Here is a 17860-nt window from a genome sequence, read left to right as displayed (position 1 = left end):
AGGCAATGAAATAGAAAACATCAAAAATTTTAAATTCTTTTCGTGAAAAGACACATAAAGGATTAAAAAAAAAAACCAGGCCCCAAAATGAGGGGTGGCGATTCGTGACACGTTAATTATCAAGGGAGTTATAAGAAATGATTCTAACAAAAATGGGTAAAACTCATTTGAGTCAATTTCCTGGTTGCCAGGACAAAATATTTAACACCTACAACCGAGAGGAGGGGAGGCTTATTTTTGATTCACGCTTTCATTCCACGGTCAGCAGCCTCCAAGGTAGGCACAATGTGGAGGAAAGGCCTGGGGGAGGGGAGCTGCTCCTGTCCAAGTAACCAGGAGGCAGGGAGAGAAGCGAGCAGCCAGGGAGGGAGATCTTCCCTTCCAGGCCACATCCCTGGTGACCCACCTGCTCTAACCAGGCCCTAGGTCCTAACAGCAAGTCAGCCACATGGCCCCTGTCTTAATTACTTTTCTTGTTGCTGAGACAAAATACCCGGCACCCAAAGTTAGAGGAGGAAAGCTGTATTCGGCTCACAGTTTGTAGAGGTTTGAGTCCATCATTGGCTGGCTCCGTAAGCCAGGTTGTCATTAAATTCTGGGATAGGAAGCAGCAGTAAAGGCATCAAGCCATAGCTTCAGATCTCGTCAGGCCTCCTGGTTATGCCACAGGATCTGCAGGGCATTTCACGGACAGGGGAACTCCGTAGACTCAGTAAGGTCCCCCTGCCAGAGCTATTCCTGTCTACAGAACTTGCAGCTCTTTGGTGGCTGGGCAGCATGGGGACAAGAGAAGGTCTATAAGAGGTGTTGGTGGAGCCCCAGTCTTGCCCTCTCATGACTGCTGTGGTGTGGCTGATGCTGTCATCAGAAATGTTTGGTCTGCTGGGCTCTTGTACCACAGGTCTTGTTCACTCTGAGTCTCATGGTCCCTTGGCTCCTCTGAGGCTGGTACCTGACCTTCCTGGGATGATTGCTCAGCTCCCCAGCTGTGGATCCTTTGTTCCTCACAGCAGCTCCTCGGGGGGCCTGGGGGTGGTGTGGGGCCCATGGGATGCTATCTCTTGGAGTCTTAATTCCTTTGTTCCATCTTCCTGAGCTTAGAATATTTTTACTGTTTTTTGATTATATGGATTTTTTTCAAGCCACATACTCTTGTCCAAAATAAGGTTCCCCTGAAGTCTGAGATGACAAGGACTCATGGCTCTGTTCCAGCAGACACAGCCCATACTGATGGCTAGATGGAAATGACAAATGACGCCAATGCTAAGACAGGGCATGAGTGCACAGAATAGCAGCGACCTTCCCTCTCCTCTGGAAAATAAGCGGCCACCCCTTTTCCTTCCCAACTGCAGATGCCTGCAGCCTCACTCCTTAACCATATCTTTCTGCCTCTCCCCTTCTCCCTGAGAACATTTCAAGAGCATTTTGCCTAATTGCTCCCAAACCTTCTGTAGTTTCTTTGTTTTTGGAACCCTCCAAGTTGACTGCTCATCTGCACCTCTAATCCCCCCACTCCACTAAATCAGCATCCAGGTAGAAAATGTTCCAGCTCCAACTTCTGGAAGGTCATAGATGAGCTTTGGGTAAAAGTGCAGAGACTCCTGAGAAGCCCTGGGATGCCTTCACACTGCAATGGAGGTTTTCTTGTAGTTGTTACTTGTGTTTCTTTAAAAAGCAAAAAAAACCACACAAACTAACAGGCATAAAATAGGTAAAATATGCACATTACACAGAACTCCAAATTAAAAGTGTACACTGTGAAAAAATAGTCTTTGATTCTCACCCCTGTCTCCTTTTCCAGAAGTGACAGTATCACCAGCTTCTGCCAGTTTCTGCATGTGCAAGATTAAGTGTGCATGTTGTGAAAACCTCAGGCAGTAACACACTTCACTCTGCGTTTGCCCTTTCACTGAGCTGTGTTTCTCGGCAGTTGTATATACAAGGACACATAGATCTGCCTTGGTGAGGGCTCTCTACACTTCCGTTGTGTGGGACTCCACTGGCAAACAGTTAGAACTTTTTCTAATTTCTGATTATTGTAAAAAAGGCTACAGTGACAGGCGATTTCACTTGTCCTTCTCCAGATGGGGTTTCCCTAGTGCAGCCTTCGTAATGTTTTACTCTTTCTTTGAAGAAACAAGGATTGGGACATGGGGGAGTCTTTGCAGTGTCTGCTGGAGAGCTGGGGCTCCTTGGTCTACTACTGTGGAGTCGCTAGAATGCGGAGGTGACTTGAGAAAACCCCCCTAAGAGTGGTCTGGAGGAAATGTAATACGTTGGTCAAGGCGCTCTAAAAGTCAAAGTGTCATACAGATATAATAAGATGTGACTGTAAAATAACGGGACAGCTTCTACCAGAATCATACTTTAGAACCAGCCACGTTGCTTTTCGTTTGGGTAGATGACCGCTAGAGACCGAAAACACCTGACTCAGACTGACTTAGGGAAAACCGGTAAGTGGTTGTCTCCTGTAATTTAGGAGTCCCTTGAGTAGGGCTAGCTTAGGTATAGCTCGAGTCAAATGTTACATGGTGTCACCCGGCCTCAGTGTCCACCTTGGCTCTGCCTTACATGCATTGGCTCCATCCTGAAAGGGCTCCCTGTGTGGACAAGACACACAGCACCCAGCCCTCCTGTCCTCTCAGGCTATAGTGCAGCAGAGGAGGAAAAGAGTCCTCTTCCGTAGTAGCCGAAGCCGAGCTCCCTGGCTCTGGCTGGCGTGAGCCGAGTGGCCATCTCACTGAGCTCAGAGGACCAGGGCTGCCACAGCCGGGCGCAGGTCCTCCTCAGCGAGGATGGCTGGGCAGGGCCCTTTCCCCATCTCACCATTCCTAAGTCACCAGTCGCCACCCTGACCCCCACTCTGCTTCTGGGGAGAGCGTGTGGCTCTGGGGACAGGTGAGCCCCTGCAAGAAAGCTGGGGAGGGTCGCGAAGCGGGGCAAGGGAGAAGAGCGGGTGATCCGCCAGTCCCGGGAAGAAACCAGACCAGAAGGGCTCCTGGGCTCTTTTCCAGGCTCCGTGGACAAGCAGCGCAGCTCTCTTTCCCCACACTCTTTGTTTCCAGGCAGCTGTTTGTTTAAAATCGGAGGCCCCAAACTCTCTAGGCAGATTGTGCTTTGTTTGGTCAGTAACAGGTCTTGACTGATTTCAAATTCAGATGTGTTTGTGATAGATAGATAGATAGATAGATAGATAGATAGATAGATAGATAGATAGATAGACGGACATTATATATCCTTTAGTTGTCCACAGTTCCTACCATGCCCTTTTGCCTTTCACAGGCCTGCTATACTATCACTTATCTGAACTGCCCCAAAATTATTGACTCCAGATTTCACCTGATGGGGGATATAATTTTACCCCTTCATTTTTAGCTCTTGTATCTCTCCCTTCCTTTCCCTTTCTCTAAAGCAAACAGCGTAAAGCAAATGCATGACTCTCCAACAAGGATGTCTGCCCGCTCCCGTCCCTCTGCCACCTCCCTGGGGCAGCCTCTCCCAGCCTGCCTTTCCTGTCCTCAAGCCTGTCCCCAGGTCTGCACAAATGCCGGCCCCTTTTCCTGCACTGCCTTTCCACCTCTCCTAATGAATTCACACATCCAGTCTTCCAAATGTCTCTCCCTTGAGGAAGCGCGTCCTGATGCTCTGCAGGCCGTCACACCCCATTCTTTTCCTTCACAGCTTTTACAGCACTTTTTTTTCAGTGCATATTAGTTATACAGAAAAATGGGTTCCTTTGGTATATTCAGCACATGTACGTAGCGTACTTTTAGACTGTGATGATCTCATTTCCTATATCCTCCTTGCACTTCCCTCTCTCTGATCCTCTTCTCTCTTAGTCTCCTTTCTGCTTTCCTGCCACCTCTCTCTCTCTCTCTCATTTTTTTTTTTTTTAGATCGCACATATAAGAGAAAACATATATTTGACTTTCTGTGTCTGGCTTATTTTGCTTAACATGATGGTCTCTAGTTTCATCAGTTTTCCTGCAAATGACATGATTTTTTTCTTCTTTACGGCCGAATAAGCCTCCATTGTGTATGTATGCCACATTTCTTTATCCGTGCATCTAGTGATGAGCACCTAGGCTGTTTCCACAGCATAGCTATTGCAAATTGCACCACCATAAACATGGGTAGGTGAGTATCACTACTATATGCTGACTTTAATTTTTATGGAACTATACCAAGGATCATGTAGCTGGATCAACTGGTAGCACTATTTTTAATTTAATGAGAAACCTCTCTACTGATTTCCATTGTGGCTGTGCTAGTTTACATTCCCATCAACAGTGTGGAGGGTTCCTTCTCCCTGTACCCTCACCAGCGTGTATGGATTGTTATATTCTTGGTGTTTGCCAAGATGGGTGGGATGGAAGATCGGTGTAGTTTGGGTTTGCATTTCCCTGTTGGCTAAAGATACTGAGTATTTTTTCTTATATTAATTGGCCAGTTCCATCTCTTCTTTTGAGAAATGTTCAATTCATTGGCCTATTTATTGATTGGATTTTTTTGTTTGGCTTGGTTTGGTGTTGAGGTTTTTGAGCACTTTATATACTCTGGATATTCATCCTCAGTCACAAGAGTAGCTGATAAAGATTTTCTCCTGTTGTGCAGGGTGTCTTGTCATTCTGTTGATTGTTTCTTTTGCTATGTGAGCATTTTAACTAGATGCACTCCTATTTGTTGATTCTTGCTATTATTTCCTGTACTGGTAGAGTTCCGTTGAGGAAGTCTTTGCCTGTACCTTTGGCTTCAAGTGTTACTGCTATGTTTTCTTCTGGCAGTTTCAAAGTTTCAGGCCTTGTACCTAGGTCTTCGATCTATTGGGAAGTGATTTTTTGTTCAGGTTGACAGACAGGGATCTAATTTTAATCTACATATGGATGCCCAGTTTTCCCAGCTCTATTAGGTAAAGGGGCTGTCCAATATATATATATATATATATATATATATATATATATATATATATTTGCCTCGTTTTCCTTGGCTGTCTTATGATAATTACTGGTGCAATTTTCTGTGAACTGTTTTATGTTTGTCCTCCCCTCTCCCTGTGCCCTACATCTACCACCTCCTAACGTGAGCTCAGGGAGAGAAGGTGCCCGGTTTGTCTTGCCCAAAGTTGTATCTACAACTCTTAGTTCAGTCTGAGCTTTTGTTACATACTGATGAATCCATTTCATTTTATTAATTTATATTTACTATCCAGACAGGGTCTTATTAAGATGCCGAGGCCGATCTTGAATTCATGATCCTCCTTCATCAGCCTCTTGAGTACTTGGATTACAGGTGTTTGCCATCACACCCAGCCTGAATTATTTCTGTTTGAGATTTAAGTGGATCCACTGATTTTTTTTTTTTTTGACCTATTTGGAAATTGTGCTAGTTTTAGATAAAAGTGGGATGTGCTCTGTTATAACTGCAATGGTGAAAATCACCTTCAGGACAGATCAACTTTCAGAAGGCTGACAAAGCAGTGAGGACTCTGGAGGTCTGCATGCTGAGGCTGCTCTGACCTTGGCCCCTGGCAGTGGCCTTGCACATCCCTGTCCCTCTCTGTACTCTAGGGGGATCACAAGCTCTTCTTCAACTCTGATTCATCTGGGCCCTTCCGCTTAGGATTGATGGGAGGTGCCTTCCTCACTGCAGGGAAGCCCTAAAGCCCAGACTGTGGGGCACCGTGTGGTGGCCTCAGTGGGTTTGTCCTGTCCCTCTACAAGACAACTATCAGTGTCTTGGTAGGTTCACTATGGGTCCAATGCTCAGGAATGGAGGAAATCAGGAAGTGGCTCTGTCTATGGCCCACGAGGACTCTAATGAGCTACCGGCTCACTTCTGCCGACCGTACCTGGGACTAGTTTCAGGTTAGCATGGAAGAGGAGGTCTCCGCGCACATGGGATCTCTCCTTAGTCCTTTGGCGTCCTCTGCTTCCCTCGCTCTAATTCTTGCCACCACTGATGGGAACATGCCGGGGTGCGGAGCATGTTCCCCTTCCTCTGCACCCAGAGTAACGTATGAATCACCCAAGGGGGCACAGAGCTGGTTAATCATTAGATACTCACCATTCCTTGAGGAATACAGTACAGGGAAACAGAAGAAATTTCTGGAAGAGTCACTGGTCTGGGGACACGTATGACCCAGAAAGCTAATAGCAAAACACCAGGTTAACAATCTCAGGACCAAAACAACTAGAATCTGATCACCCCCAGGACGCTAGAAAGCAATAGAAACCTCTCAAGGGAGCTCAGAGCTTGCTGAGGGCTATATTGGGCATGAGGGAGACAGGACAGGAGCCTGGGACTCTAAGTGCCATGTAGCATAAACTTGGCCACCAAGCCATGCTGTCATACAAGGTCTGTAGCTTCAAGCACTGCAGGACCAAAGCCCAGCTGGTATTCTGACACCAGCTGTGGCCCACCCAGCCCTGTCCACTCTTCCTACGTGCCTTTCATTGGCCTTTCTTGCTCAGGAAAGGCTACAAGCCTCTGGTTTTCTAAAGCAAAACAAATATGACTTCCTCTTCCAGGCCAGTGATCAGGCCTGTCCTGGCCTTCTGTGGTGGAGCCTCCCAGGAAACTCCCTTTCCTGCCCTTCATAAGCCACCTGAGACTGAGCTGCAAACCTCCGTGTGCACCCACGCACAGTCCTCACTCCTTTTACAGTTCCATTTCTGGGTCCTCTTTCCTTTTCAGTTCCCCTCATCTACCTGTTCTCTGTGGGTCACGACTTCCACTGAACTCCACTGGAGAAATAAAGTGCTGCAACTTAATCGTGACCCAAGATTTTTTTTTTGTACCAGAAATCGAACTCATGACCTCAGGCTTGCCTGACAAGTGCTTATGCTGCTGAGCTACATCCCCAGCCCTCTGACCCAAGATTATAAGCTGCATGAGGACAAAGACCATTTCTGTCTGTTTGCTATTGAATGAGATCCATCATTTAGTACAGTAGCCAGTACATAGTAGGTGTTCAAGAAACATTTGCTGATTTAGTGAACTCCATTTTTTGATCTTATATTATGCATGTGAGTTGGTTGCCTCAAGTAAAGTCCAGGCCTTTTTGAAGCCTAGTCCTGGTTCCATAACTCATGAAATCCTTGTCCATTGGTGAAGGTGGCTGCCAGAGGTGGCTGATAGTAGTTACTAAGTGGGATTGGTCAAGGTTGAGTGTCTCCACCTATCCTTTTATGGAACACAACTTGGCAGTACAAATCAAGAACCTTGAAACTATACACCTTGATTTGGGAAGAGCACGTCTACAGATCCATCCGAGGAAATTAGCTGAGATGGCATGGAGATAAATAAAACTAGAATGGCTGCAATTTACTAAGCACTTTACACATGTAAAAGTGCCCATTGCTCTGCCACTGGTCACTTTACATATGTTCTTTGATCCGATCCCCTGAGTCACTGTATGAGATAAGCATTATGGTCTTCACTTTACAAATGAGAAAACTGAGGCTTATTTGGCTCACAGTCTGGGCATGAGGTTTATTAAGCCTAACTATGATCATCTCCCTAATAAATGTCAGAGCCAGAATTTCTTCTCAGAATACCTGACTCCAAAACCTATGCAAGTTATCCTTAATATACGAGTGGGAAGTCATGAGATCTAAACATCTAACAAGAAGAAAAGGAATTCAGTTTATTATAACATAGCCACAATATGGAACATAATTAGCTATCAAAGATAGCGTTCTGAAGACTGTTCAGTGGCACAAGAAATATTGTAGCTAGGAAGTAAAGTGAAAATAATACGATACTGTAATGGGTTGAAGAGTGATACCTGTACAATATGTGCATGTTCAGATCCTTGGAACTTAGGAAAATGGGGCTTTGCAAATATAATTACGATAAAGATCTGAGACAAGATCATCCCCTATTACCCAGATGGGCCTGAAATCAAATAAGTGTCCCTGTAAGAGACAAAAGAGGAAAAGACACAGAGAAGAGTAGAAGATGATGTCAGGATGGAGACAGAGACTGGTGGATGTGGCTATGAGTCAAGAAATGCCAAGAATCACCAGCAGCTAGAGGAAGCAAGAAACAGATCCTTCCCTGGAGCCTTTGGAAGAAACAGAGCCCTGCCAACACCTTCTTTTCAGACTTCTGACCCCTAGAACTGTGAGAGAACACATTGCTATTGGTTTAAGCCACTGTGTTTGTGATTATTTTTACATCAGTCTCAGGCACAAATCCAAACTTCTAGCCATTTATGACGAGCCACCTGACTCCTGTCACAGCAATCCAGATTCATTGTAGCCTGACCTACATTTCTAGTAGACAAGAATTCTGCGGAATCTGCCTCAGCAAATGTTGTCCTGTCTCTCTTTAGGCATGGTGTATCTTGAGTTCTCCGTTGACCTCTTAGGAGATCAATACACATATAGACTTGCTCTACTATGTGTGAAACAAAATTCTGTACTTCATACAAGCTCTAGAGTTTGGTTCTGTCAACACTGACAAAGTGCCAGGCACCATTCTAGTCGCTAGGAATCCTGGGAAGATCTACTTTAAGTCTTCACGTGTCTAGTGCTTTCAAGTTTGCAAGTTACATCCATGTGTCTATTTGATTTTCAACCTGCCCTAAAAGGTTAGCAAGGCAAGAAATTTTATACCTGTGTTTTGCAGACAGGTAAAGGGAGGCTCCAGACATCTTAAGTACTTTACTCGTGTCATTCAGCAGGTCCAGAGCTTAAACCCAGTTTCTTCCCAGGCACTAAGCTCCTTCTAAGCCCAGTGCTTTCAAGTCCAGAGAGAGGAAAGAGAAGTTTCACAGCAGGAATCTGGGAAGCTTCTAGAAGAGGCAGGGTTGAAGCACAGTTTTTGTAAAATGAATTGTGATAGAATATTGTATTGGTAATATGAGTGACCTGGAAGGGTGTGTTCTTGGTCCTGGGTCCGCCCTTCTCTCTCTGCTTCTTGGTTGTCATGGATGAACAGCTGTTCTTCACCAGGCCTTCCCATCACACTGCTTCTGCACTGGAACCTTGACCATGGACTGAGTCCCCTGGAAACTGTGAGCCATTAAACGCCTCCTCTTTTAAATTGCAGGTTTAGGGTGTTCTGTTCCAGTGATGGGAAAGTACTACACCCACCCTCTGTTTTTATAAATAAAGCTTTATTAGAACACAGCCTCCCTCTCCTGTTTACATATTATCTATGGCTGCTTTCACACCACAATGGCAAAGCTGGGGAGTTGTGACAGAAACTATGTGACCTGTACAGTCTGAAATATTTACTCTTTGACCTTTGACAGAAAAAGCTTGCTAACCTCTGCCGTGGAGGGTTCCACAGGTAGGAGAGGAGCTTGAGGGGTTGTGTGTGTGAGGGGGGTTGATGCCCGCAAGATAAGGACATTCACAGCTCCTGCTTAAAGGTAATATTCAATTCCTTGGGGTGACTACCTTTCTAGTCTTAACAGCAAACACTGATATGCTGCTTACTAGGCCTGTGTGCTAGGCAGCATTTTAACTGTTTTACACATGATTGTTACCGCTGTCATTCCCACTTTACAGGTGCAGAAATAAGGACACAGCCAGTTCAACAGCACATGGAAGCTTCAACAGCTGGTGTGCGGCAGAGCCAGGGTTGCAGCTGGGCAGCGAGCACCAGAGGCTGCGTGGGGACCACCCTGCACGCCGAATCTCACACCCCGGGGAATCTGGGGCACTGAGTAATTCATTTTACATAACGGTACAGAGCCCTGCTGCGATGAAGTCCGGGGCTAGCACTGTGATAAGGACCAACTATTTCTTTCTGCATAGGCACCTTCTTGCCATTTTCCTGCCAGTCCCACTCACTCCGATGTGTGCCGCCTGCCGCTCACCTGACAGCACAACATGTTTGCAGGGCGGTGACTCTCTTTTGATGCACTGGCCTTGGGAGGAGGGAAGCTATGACAGAGCAAGCCTTTTCTGGAACAGAGAGAGTGTGAAAGCCACGACGCAGTGATGTAAGGCAGAGTCATCAGCTGAGTAAGGCAGGGAGGGAGGCTGCTCAGAGACCAGTCAGCCTGGCCTGGAGGATGGCTCACATCCACTGAGGCTATGCGGCTTTGCCGAAAGCCACTCGTGAGTGACTGGCCTGGAGGATGAGACACAGGCAGTGCCCCCCAGCCCTTCGGCAGCAATCAGCTCTCTTCCACCCCCGGTGCCCTATCATGGCTCATTTCTCATCTGCCTGAAAAGGTGATTGGTGCAAGAAAACTAAGTACCTGGTGTCTGTTAAGAGGCAAAACAGTTCATCCTGATTATTTCATCTGAGGAAGGAAGGAGGCTGCTCTGCCTGAGGATGTTGAAGAGGAAGCAAGCAGCAGATGGGAGCCGGCACCCACCTGCTGAGGGGAGTTCACCTGGGGCCCTGGGTGTCTGTGGTCAGACTCGACCCCCCACTGCTGGAGAGAAGGGAAGGAAGAGAAAGCAGCTGACCTCGAAGGGGGAGTCTGGTCCCCAGCAGGTGGTAGCTCTCCACCTACCACCCCTGCTCCCCAGGCAGCGAGCCAAGCTGAGGAGGAAAACAGGGCATAGCTCAGAGTGTCTTTATCCCCCTGCCAGCCCAATACTGAGACAAACAAGGGGAAGGAGGAAGAACAATTGATCAGGGCTCCCTGGCTCTTAGCAGACAGTCACACACAGCATCAGTCATGAAGTCGTGGGTGTCAGGTTGAAAAGAAAAAGCTACACTGTACTGCAAACTAAATGGAATGAAATAAAAAATACTTGGGTATGAAGAAGAGCCTGTTCTCTTGAGACACTGCATTATCTGGAGGTGAGCGGAGGGAAGGCAGGAGAGGGAGCTGTCTCTGGGTTTCTTAATTATCCAGTGAGTGTGACCTTTAGGGGACACCCGTGAGCCATTGCTCCTGACCGTGGCTGACAGCTGCTAGCACGGTAGTGGTGGACCTGCTACCAGGGGGCTGGGGTCCTTCACAGCTTGGACTCTTAGGAAAGGGTGGAACCTCTCGAGCCATAGAGAACTGCATGGTGTGGAGCTCTGTGTCTGCTGAGTGGAGTCCTAACTCCGAGGGGCTGGGCACCCCTCTCCTTCCCTTCACCCCCTGGAGGCTTACACAAGCGCCCAGCTGCATGCCGGGCTGGCCAGCGTTTCAGGACGGAGCTGACCAGCAGGCATTTGTCCCAGGCGTCTCAGTCCAGACCACCAGATGCCACCATTCATTTAAATCAGCGAGCGATTATGGGAGTCCACCAAAGGCACCAAGGACTCAGACCCTGCTCACACAGCGCTTTCTGTCCAGCAGGGGCGCATAGCCCCAAAACTAGTCAATCAAAAACCAAGAGTGACTCTGTCGCTGCGAAAGAGCCAGGCGCTGAGCGAGGAGGTGCCCGCAGATCCAAGTTGGGGCGCGCAGGCAGCTGCGCAGCCTTGGGAGCGGGTGCTGCGCAGGCTGAGGAAGCTACACGCAGCCTGGGGCACCAAGAAGACTCGACGCCCACGCTGGGCAGGAGGGGAGAGGGTGGGGCTGCGGGGGACCACTCGATGGGACTGTTAATGGGGTTTCCCCCGGGCTCAGGGCTCCAGGTACCAGAAAGGGCAGCCCCATGTTTTCTGAGATTTTGCGTGTAATTTGCCTACTGTCTCCCCTTCTTCCCTTTCTCTATCTGCTTTGCATTTCTCAATGTATTTATACTCAGACTCTGCAGAGGTCTTTTACTCTGTCTGTATTTAGGTTTAAATGTCACCATTTCTGCCCCTTCTGAGCTACATTAAGCAAACTGTCTGGGAACAAGAACAGAGAACACAAGAAAACCCTCTGAGGGACCATAACTTGGGGTCTCTTTCCTCGTAGATGTCATTCTGGCACAAAAGAAGGGCTACCAGCCTGGAGAAGGAGGGGGAATCTTTGGCTAGATCCCAGATGATTGGGTCACTCTGAGCAAGTCCCTCCCCTTGGGTGACCTTGAGCAAGTCCCTTGCTTCATGTGTGGAATGAAATGAGAGGAATGTAGTAGGTAAGGAATTCCTGCCGGGGACATAGCTCAGCGGCACAAGTGTCTCCCTGGCAAATGCAAGGTCCTGAGTTCAATTCTGGTACCACAAAAAAAAAAAAGGAGTTCCCTACCTGGGGTCCCCAGGCAGGTACAGGGGTGTCTAAGGGACTGAGTGTAAACTTTAGAGGCCTTGAGTATCTATACATTTTTTCAAGATGAGTTCCATAAACTGTCATTCAATTCTTAGAAGGGACGAGAGCTAAAAAGGGGTCAGGAGCATCTGCCCGGTGACACCCGCCAGTCCACCGCTTTCAGGATGCAGCCGATCAGTGGCACCCTGACCCCCCGATGCTGAAAAGACGGCTCCCAGACAGGGCTGCCAGGCATGGAGACGGCAGGGGGCACAGGCTACGCCAGGAGGGAGGCCAGGTTACGAACAGGAAGCGGCGCTTGGCATCTCTGGTAAACTGCTTACAGATGTCACTGAACAGAGATCCAAAACTGCGAGGTGTCTGCAATTTGCTGTGATTTCCCTCCCCAGCTTCTAAATAAATATTCACTGTTGTGCTTAATATTGTTTTCATGCTTCTGTATTCTTTTTATTAAAGAGGGCCCCCCAGCTGCAGCTCTTTGGACCCCACAGCCTAGATTAGTGAGCAAGGTCCAGACGACCCAGGCGCGTGAGCACTGGCGCTGCACACGGTCCTGCTTTGTGCTTCATTTCTCTCTTCCCGTCTCCTTCCCTTTCCCTTTGAATGTGGGCTCCAGGAGGGTGCAGACATGACCCGAGTGAGTGCCCCAGCTCCGCGGGCAATGGCATGGCCCTGTCGACGCAGGAGCTGCATCTGCGGTGACTCAGCCGGGACCGGGCACGGTGACACCTCCCTCGGCGCAGCTGAGTGCCTCTCCCGCGGGGCAGCCCAGCTGCGTTCTGCATGACCGAATCGGACACCTCTCACTTCCTCTGTGAGCAGAACTTGGCGTTCAGATGACGCAAGCAGGCAGGTCAGTTGTGCAAAATAGCAAACAAACTCCACCTTCGACCCCAACCCCCACGGCTGGAAAGAAAGGAAACAGGAAAAAAAGTAACATCTGAAAGGAACTGGGCCTCAAAGGGGTGAAGACTTTTATAAGGGCCACAAATGCCACACTGAGGCCCGGAGAATGCTGGAGTCTCAGAAGAACTGTGTGTGACCTGGACTGGTTTACTTAAGGAGGCTGAGCACCCCTCTCCTTCTCTGCATCCCCTAGACGCCCTTTGCACTCGTGTTTTGGAGAGGCGTAATTGTGCAGCCAGGAGGGTAGCAGCAGCAGGCGCTGATGCAGTCTTCTCCTCCTCTGGGGTGGCAGGAGGGTGGAGAGCGTGGATGTGCCTTCCCAGGGCTGGGAATGCCTCGTGGGGTGCCTCCTCCCACCCACAGGAGGGCAGGGCTGGGAATGCCTCGTGGGGTGCCTCCTCCCACCCCTCAGGAGGGCAGGGCTGATGTCCTAAGCTGCAGCCCATTCTGGGAGTGACAGAGCCCGCAAGCCAGAGGGAAGCCCGTCTCCCCAGCTTCTCAGTATGCACTGGGGACAGATGTGCTGGGGTCCGGACCAGCCCATTTCCTTTCTGCTCTCAGGCTCACTAGCCAGGCCGTGACACACCCCTGAACAAACTGCAGAGGAATGATGATGCTTCTTGGAAGTTCTTGGCTTAGTTAAAATAAGCAAAAATGAGACTATCTATAGGTCACGTGAGGCAGCATTGGCTTGTGTCACCTGATTCAGAGGCCGAGTGTCTGTCAGGCCTGGCTCAGGGCTGAGGCACCCAGCCAGCTTCCCGCAGGTTCGGTCTGTGTGGGGGCCGCTGAACATAGGTGGATGTGGAAGTGAAGAATCGAAAGCCAGAGGTGAGGAGCGGGCCCGTCTTGGCTGTGAACTTGGGCGTTGCTGACGTCCTCGGAACCTCGGTTTCCTGTTCAGAGGAGAGTTTCCCACCCACCTCAGGGACGTTTTGACGTTTTGCTTTTGCATCATGCCTGGCCCTGTGAATCTGTGGGTGCTGAATGCATAGTCTGAACTGCTAACCCTCTTCCCTTACCCTGGTACTGGCTTGAAAATAACAGAGCTCACCGTCAGTTGGGTCCCGCCAGCCAGAACTGAGCAGGGTTCAGGGAACTTCCTGTCCCTCACAGCTGCACTGGGCAGCCGCTGAGGCCTGTTTCTGCTGCCCAGGCCAACCTGGTCATCATCTCTGGTCTCTGGCGTGGACTCCGGCCACCGCTTCCTGTCCAAACCGGTCCTTCTGCCTGTAACCTCGCCCCTTGCATCCACCCTCCCTGGGCCCCTGCTGCCTTCTGCGGCTCCTCCTGGCCTCCGAGACCCTCCAGGATGGGCGTCTGTGCCCAACACACCTCTCTCCTGATGTCATCGCTTTGGAGAATCTACACCATTTCCTGTCACCCCCGTGTGTCAGCTCCTGTCACAGCTTCTGGCCTTTGCTTCTCCACCCACTGCCAGCGGCTCAGATTTCAAGGCTGGGTCTAAGCATCACATCCGTTAGGATTCTTCACTGACCTCACTAACAGCCCCCTCAGCACCGACCATCCTGTTTTGTTTCTTCCTGATCGCTCCACTCTCTTTCTCCGGAACTAACAGAGGACGGAAGTGCTGCAAGCCAGCCGCATCCTAAGCGGCTTTCTCATGTTAACTCAGTCCATTCTCACAAAATTACCCCATGGGGCAAGTTCAGCAGTCCCACCTGTCTTCATGGGACACCTTCCGAGACCCCCAGTGGGTGCCTGGAGCTGCAAATAGTAACAAGCTGTATATACTATTTTCCCTGTACAGACATACCCCAGATTTAAAAATTGGGAGTGGGGCTGGGAATTGAACTCAAGGCCTTTACACTGAGCTACATTCCCAGCCCTTCTTGTCTTTTTTTTTAAAGCAAGGTCTCACTATGTAGTTCAGGCTAGTCCTGAACTCACTTTGTAGCACAGAGTGCTCAAACTCACAACAATTCTCCTGCCTCAGCTTCCTGAGTACTGGGATTACAGGCATATGTCACCACTCTCAGCTATTCCCAGCCATTTAAAATTTTTTTTTAAATTTTCGAGAAAAGTTCCAGCTAAATCACTAAACTGTCCAGGCTGAGCTCAAACTTGTGATCCTCCTGCTTCAGCCTCCCAGAGTGCTGAGATTACAGGTATGCACCACAGCTAATAAAATTTAATTTACAAACCAAACACAGTAAAAGATTAACAACAACAATTGATAGTAAATAGGACAAGTATAGCAGCATACCATAATAACAGTTATTTTAAGACTTATGACATTTATTTCTGGATTTTTTTTTTTAATCTAATGTTTGGGGGTCACAGATGACCTTAGATAACCGAAACTGTGGAAAGCAAACTCACAGGTCAGCAGGAGGACAGTACTGTCATCTGTGCCTTTGTAGATGAGGAAACGGAAGCATAGAGAGGCTAAGGGCCCCGCCAGTGGTCATATAGCTACTAGTTCAGTAGCAGGGCCCTTAGCCTCCTGGGTGGTTTTGTGCCCTTACGAGGCTCTTCAGCTGTTCAGGGATTTGTCTGCTTTGTTCATGTACCTGTCCCCATCTCCTTGCACCATGAGTCCCCCTAGACTCCTTCCCAGCCTGGGGTCTGAGGACCCTGCATGAGGTCAGCTCGCCCCTGCAGGTCCCTGAGCTGAAGAATCCAGGCGCTGTCTCCTGAAAGTCACAGCGGCGAGACTCCAGGCTAGAGCAGGGTCCACAGGCTCAGCTGAGCACCCGTCCCTCCAGGTGATGCCTCCCCAGGAGCAGGCAGAAGCCGCCACAGTTTTAGAGGTTTGTTCCTAGGTGTTCTGGTGGAAGGAACTAGAATTCAGCCTTCAGCAGCTCATGCAGGACCTGAGGTGGGGCGAGGAGCCCATCAGTCCGTTTCCACCGTCAGAACTTCTTCTCCCTCAGTGTGGCAGCTTCAGGTGAGGGGCACCTTGCAGGCCTTGGGGCTGACCTCCTGGGATGCCTCCCCAGCCTGCCTGGGCAGTCTCTCCCTCTCACTTGGAAGTTCCCGCCAAGGGGGACTGTCGCTGGAACGCAGCGCTCAGACACCTGGGCCACCCTTGCTCAGCCCGGGAGGCTTCCCAGCTGGCTCACACTCAGCTGTGAGGAAAATCAGCCACATTCTTTCCATGAGCTTGTCTGCAGCACCGTGTGTGGTTAGGACTGATATCGCAAGCACGTCCTACTGGCTGGACTCTGAGCCAGCACCGCCCATGCAAGGTCTAAGCATCCGGGCAGCCAATAAGATGCTAACATCTTTGTTTTACAAAGGAGGAAACTGAGGCTCCAGTGGAGCTGCTTGCTCAAGGCCGCATGGTGGTGAACCCCGTGTCCTAGGCAGATAGAGCCTGGGACTTTCAGGCAGACAGAGCCTTCTGACCACCAAGCTCTGCTTCCTAGTGAATATCGCTCATTCTGAGCCCACACTGTGGGTTTGAACAGCAGGTTTAATCAGCACAAATGACTGAATGTGTTTGAGCCTGGCTGCCAGCGCCTGGAAGGGAAGAGTCCTCCTGCCAGGCCTCCAGGTGGGAAAACACAGGCCAGGGCACGGCCGTGCCTTGCCCGCCCCTCCCACATCCCCGTTCCGAGCCATTGTCCTCTCCCACATGGTTTCCAAGCATCCTCCCATCGTCTGCCAACGTCTGCCAGAAAGAAGGGGAGAGATTTTGAGCTCCCACAACAAGTGGTCTGTTGAACGTTTAACCCTTCATGGTTGGGTATTACCCTTCTCGTTCTATAGGTGGAGAAGCAAGGCTCTGAGAAGGCAAGCAAGTTGCGCAAGATCATTTCACTGGCAGAACTGGACTTGCGACAAAGCTAGACCTGAACAGGCGCCTTCATTCTGCCTGCTTCACCGGGAAGCAAGAGAGTATCCCGAAGGATAGGAGAGTGACTTCAGAACCCTGGAGAGCAGGGCTGAGCCTAGCTGAGAAGCAAGGGATGGTGTGGGAATGAGAGCCCTGTCCTCCTGGCAGACCTCATTTGGTCCTACCCTGCTCTGCCCAGCCAGTGCCCAGCCCGCTGCCTAGAAGACGGGGGACGCCATCCCTCCAGGGAGAGACGTCTGCGGGGAGTCACCCATCACCCACCTTCTACGTAATACACTTAGCACAAGGCATTGGGAAGCTCTTAAGGACGAGTCTTCCAGATGCGAACAGCCCACAGGCCCAGGAATGCTCGGCCTCCTGTGACCTGCGATTGCACCTTGGATTGTCGGTGTCCATTGTCCGTAACACTCCCCAGTAGCTTAGCTTGCCCAACAGAAGTTCCCATGGCTGAGGAGCTGGGCTGGGCTCTGTGTCCTCCCTTTGTCTCACCTTGGGCCAACCGGACAGCAGGTACTAGAGCGCCCACCTGCTCCCTGTCACTGCAGAAACAGAGGAGGGCAGGGCCAGGTGGATTCCACTGAGCTTGAGAAACTTCGATGGCATGCACACAGTTGTAGAACCAGGCAGCCCTGAATTAAACCCTAGTTCCTCCTCTTACTAGCTGCGTGGGCCTGGGCAAGATATGGTGTCTTGTGAAACCTCATTGTTCATGTTTGTAGAAAGGGATCGGTCATGCATCCATGGGTTTGGAGGAATCAGAAAATTTGCATATGTGTCCATCCTGCTGTTTGGGTGTCTTGGTCCCCCAGGTGTCCACAGCCTGGAACCCCAGTGTGGCAGTGTTGAGTGGTGGAACCTTGGAGAGGGAGACTAGGGTCAGGGGTTTGGTCATGGGGGCTCAACTCTCAAGAGTGGATTAGGGGCTGGGGATATAGCTCAGTGGCATAAGCGCCTGCCTGGCAAGTGCAAGGTCCTGAGTTAGATCCCTAGCACTGCAAAAAAAAAAAAAAAAAAAAAAAAAAAAATTG

General features: G+C 49.7%; 1 protein-coding gene and 1 long non-coding RNA gene across 2 annotated transcripts in view; one reads left to right on the top strand and one right to left on the bottom strand.

The window, feature by feature from the left end:
• Positions 1–12507, top strand: part of LOC102017456 — a 41784-nt gene extending 29277 nt beyond the window's left edge. Inside the window, exon 3 of the long non-coding RNA XR_263903.2 lies at positions 9519–12507. This is a non-coding gene — a long non-coding RNA (uncharacterized LOC102017456). The remainder of the gene's footprint in view (positions 1–9518) is intronic.
• A 34-nt stretch (positions 12508–12541) lies between these two features.
• On the bottom strand, positions 12542–15553 carry LOC106146569. The gene is made up of 3 exons (XM_013504022.1): positions 15544–15553; positions 14064–14329; positions 12542–13009 (listed from the first exon to the last, which is right to left on the bottom strand). The coding sequence occupies exons 1-3, from the start codon at positions 15551–15553 to the stop codon at positions 12596–12598; spliced, it is 690 nt and encodes a 229-aa protein (XP_013359476.1). The 3' UTR covers positions 12542–12595.
• Positions 15554–17860: the final 2307 nt, after the last annotated feature.

Source organism: Chinchilla lanigera, unplaced genomic scaffold (genome assembly GCF_000276665.1).
Source record: "Chinchilla lanigera isolate Chin_1 unplaced genomic scaffold, ChiLan1.0 scaffold00084, whole genome shotgun sequence".
In the NCBI taxonomy this organism is placed as follows: domain Eukaryota; kingdom Metazoa; phylum Chordata; class Mammalia; order Rodentia; family Chinchillidae; genus Chinchilla; species Chinchilla lanigera.
This window is presented reverse-complemented; position numbering and strand designations above follow the sequence as displayed.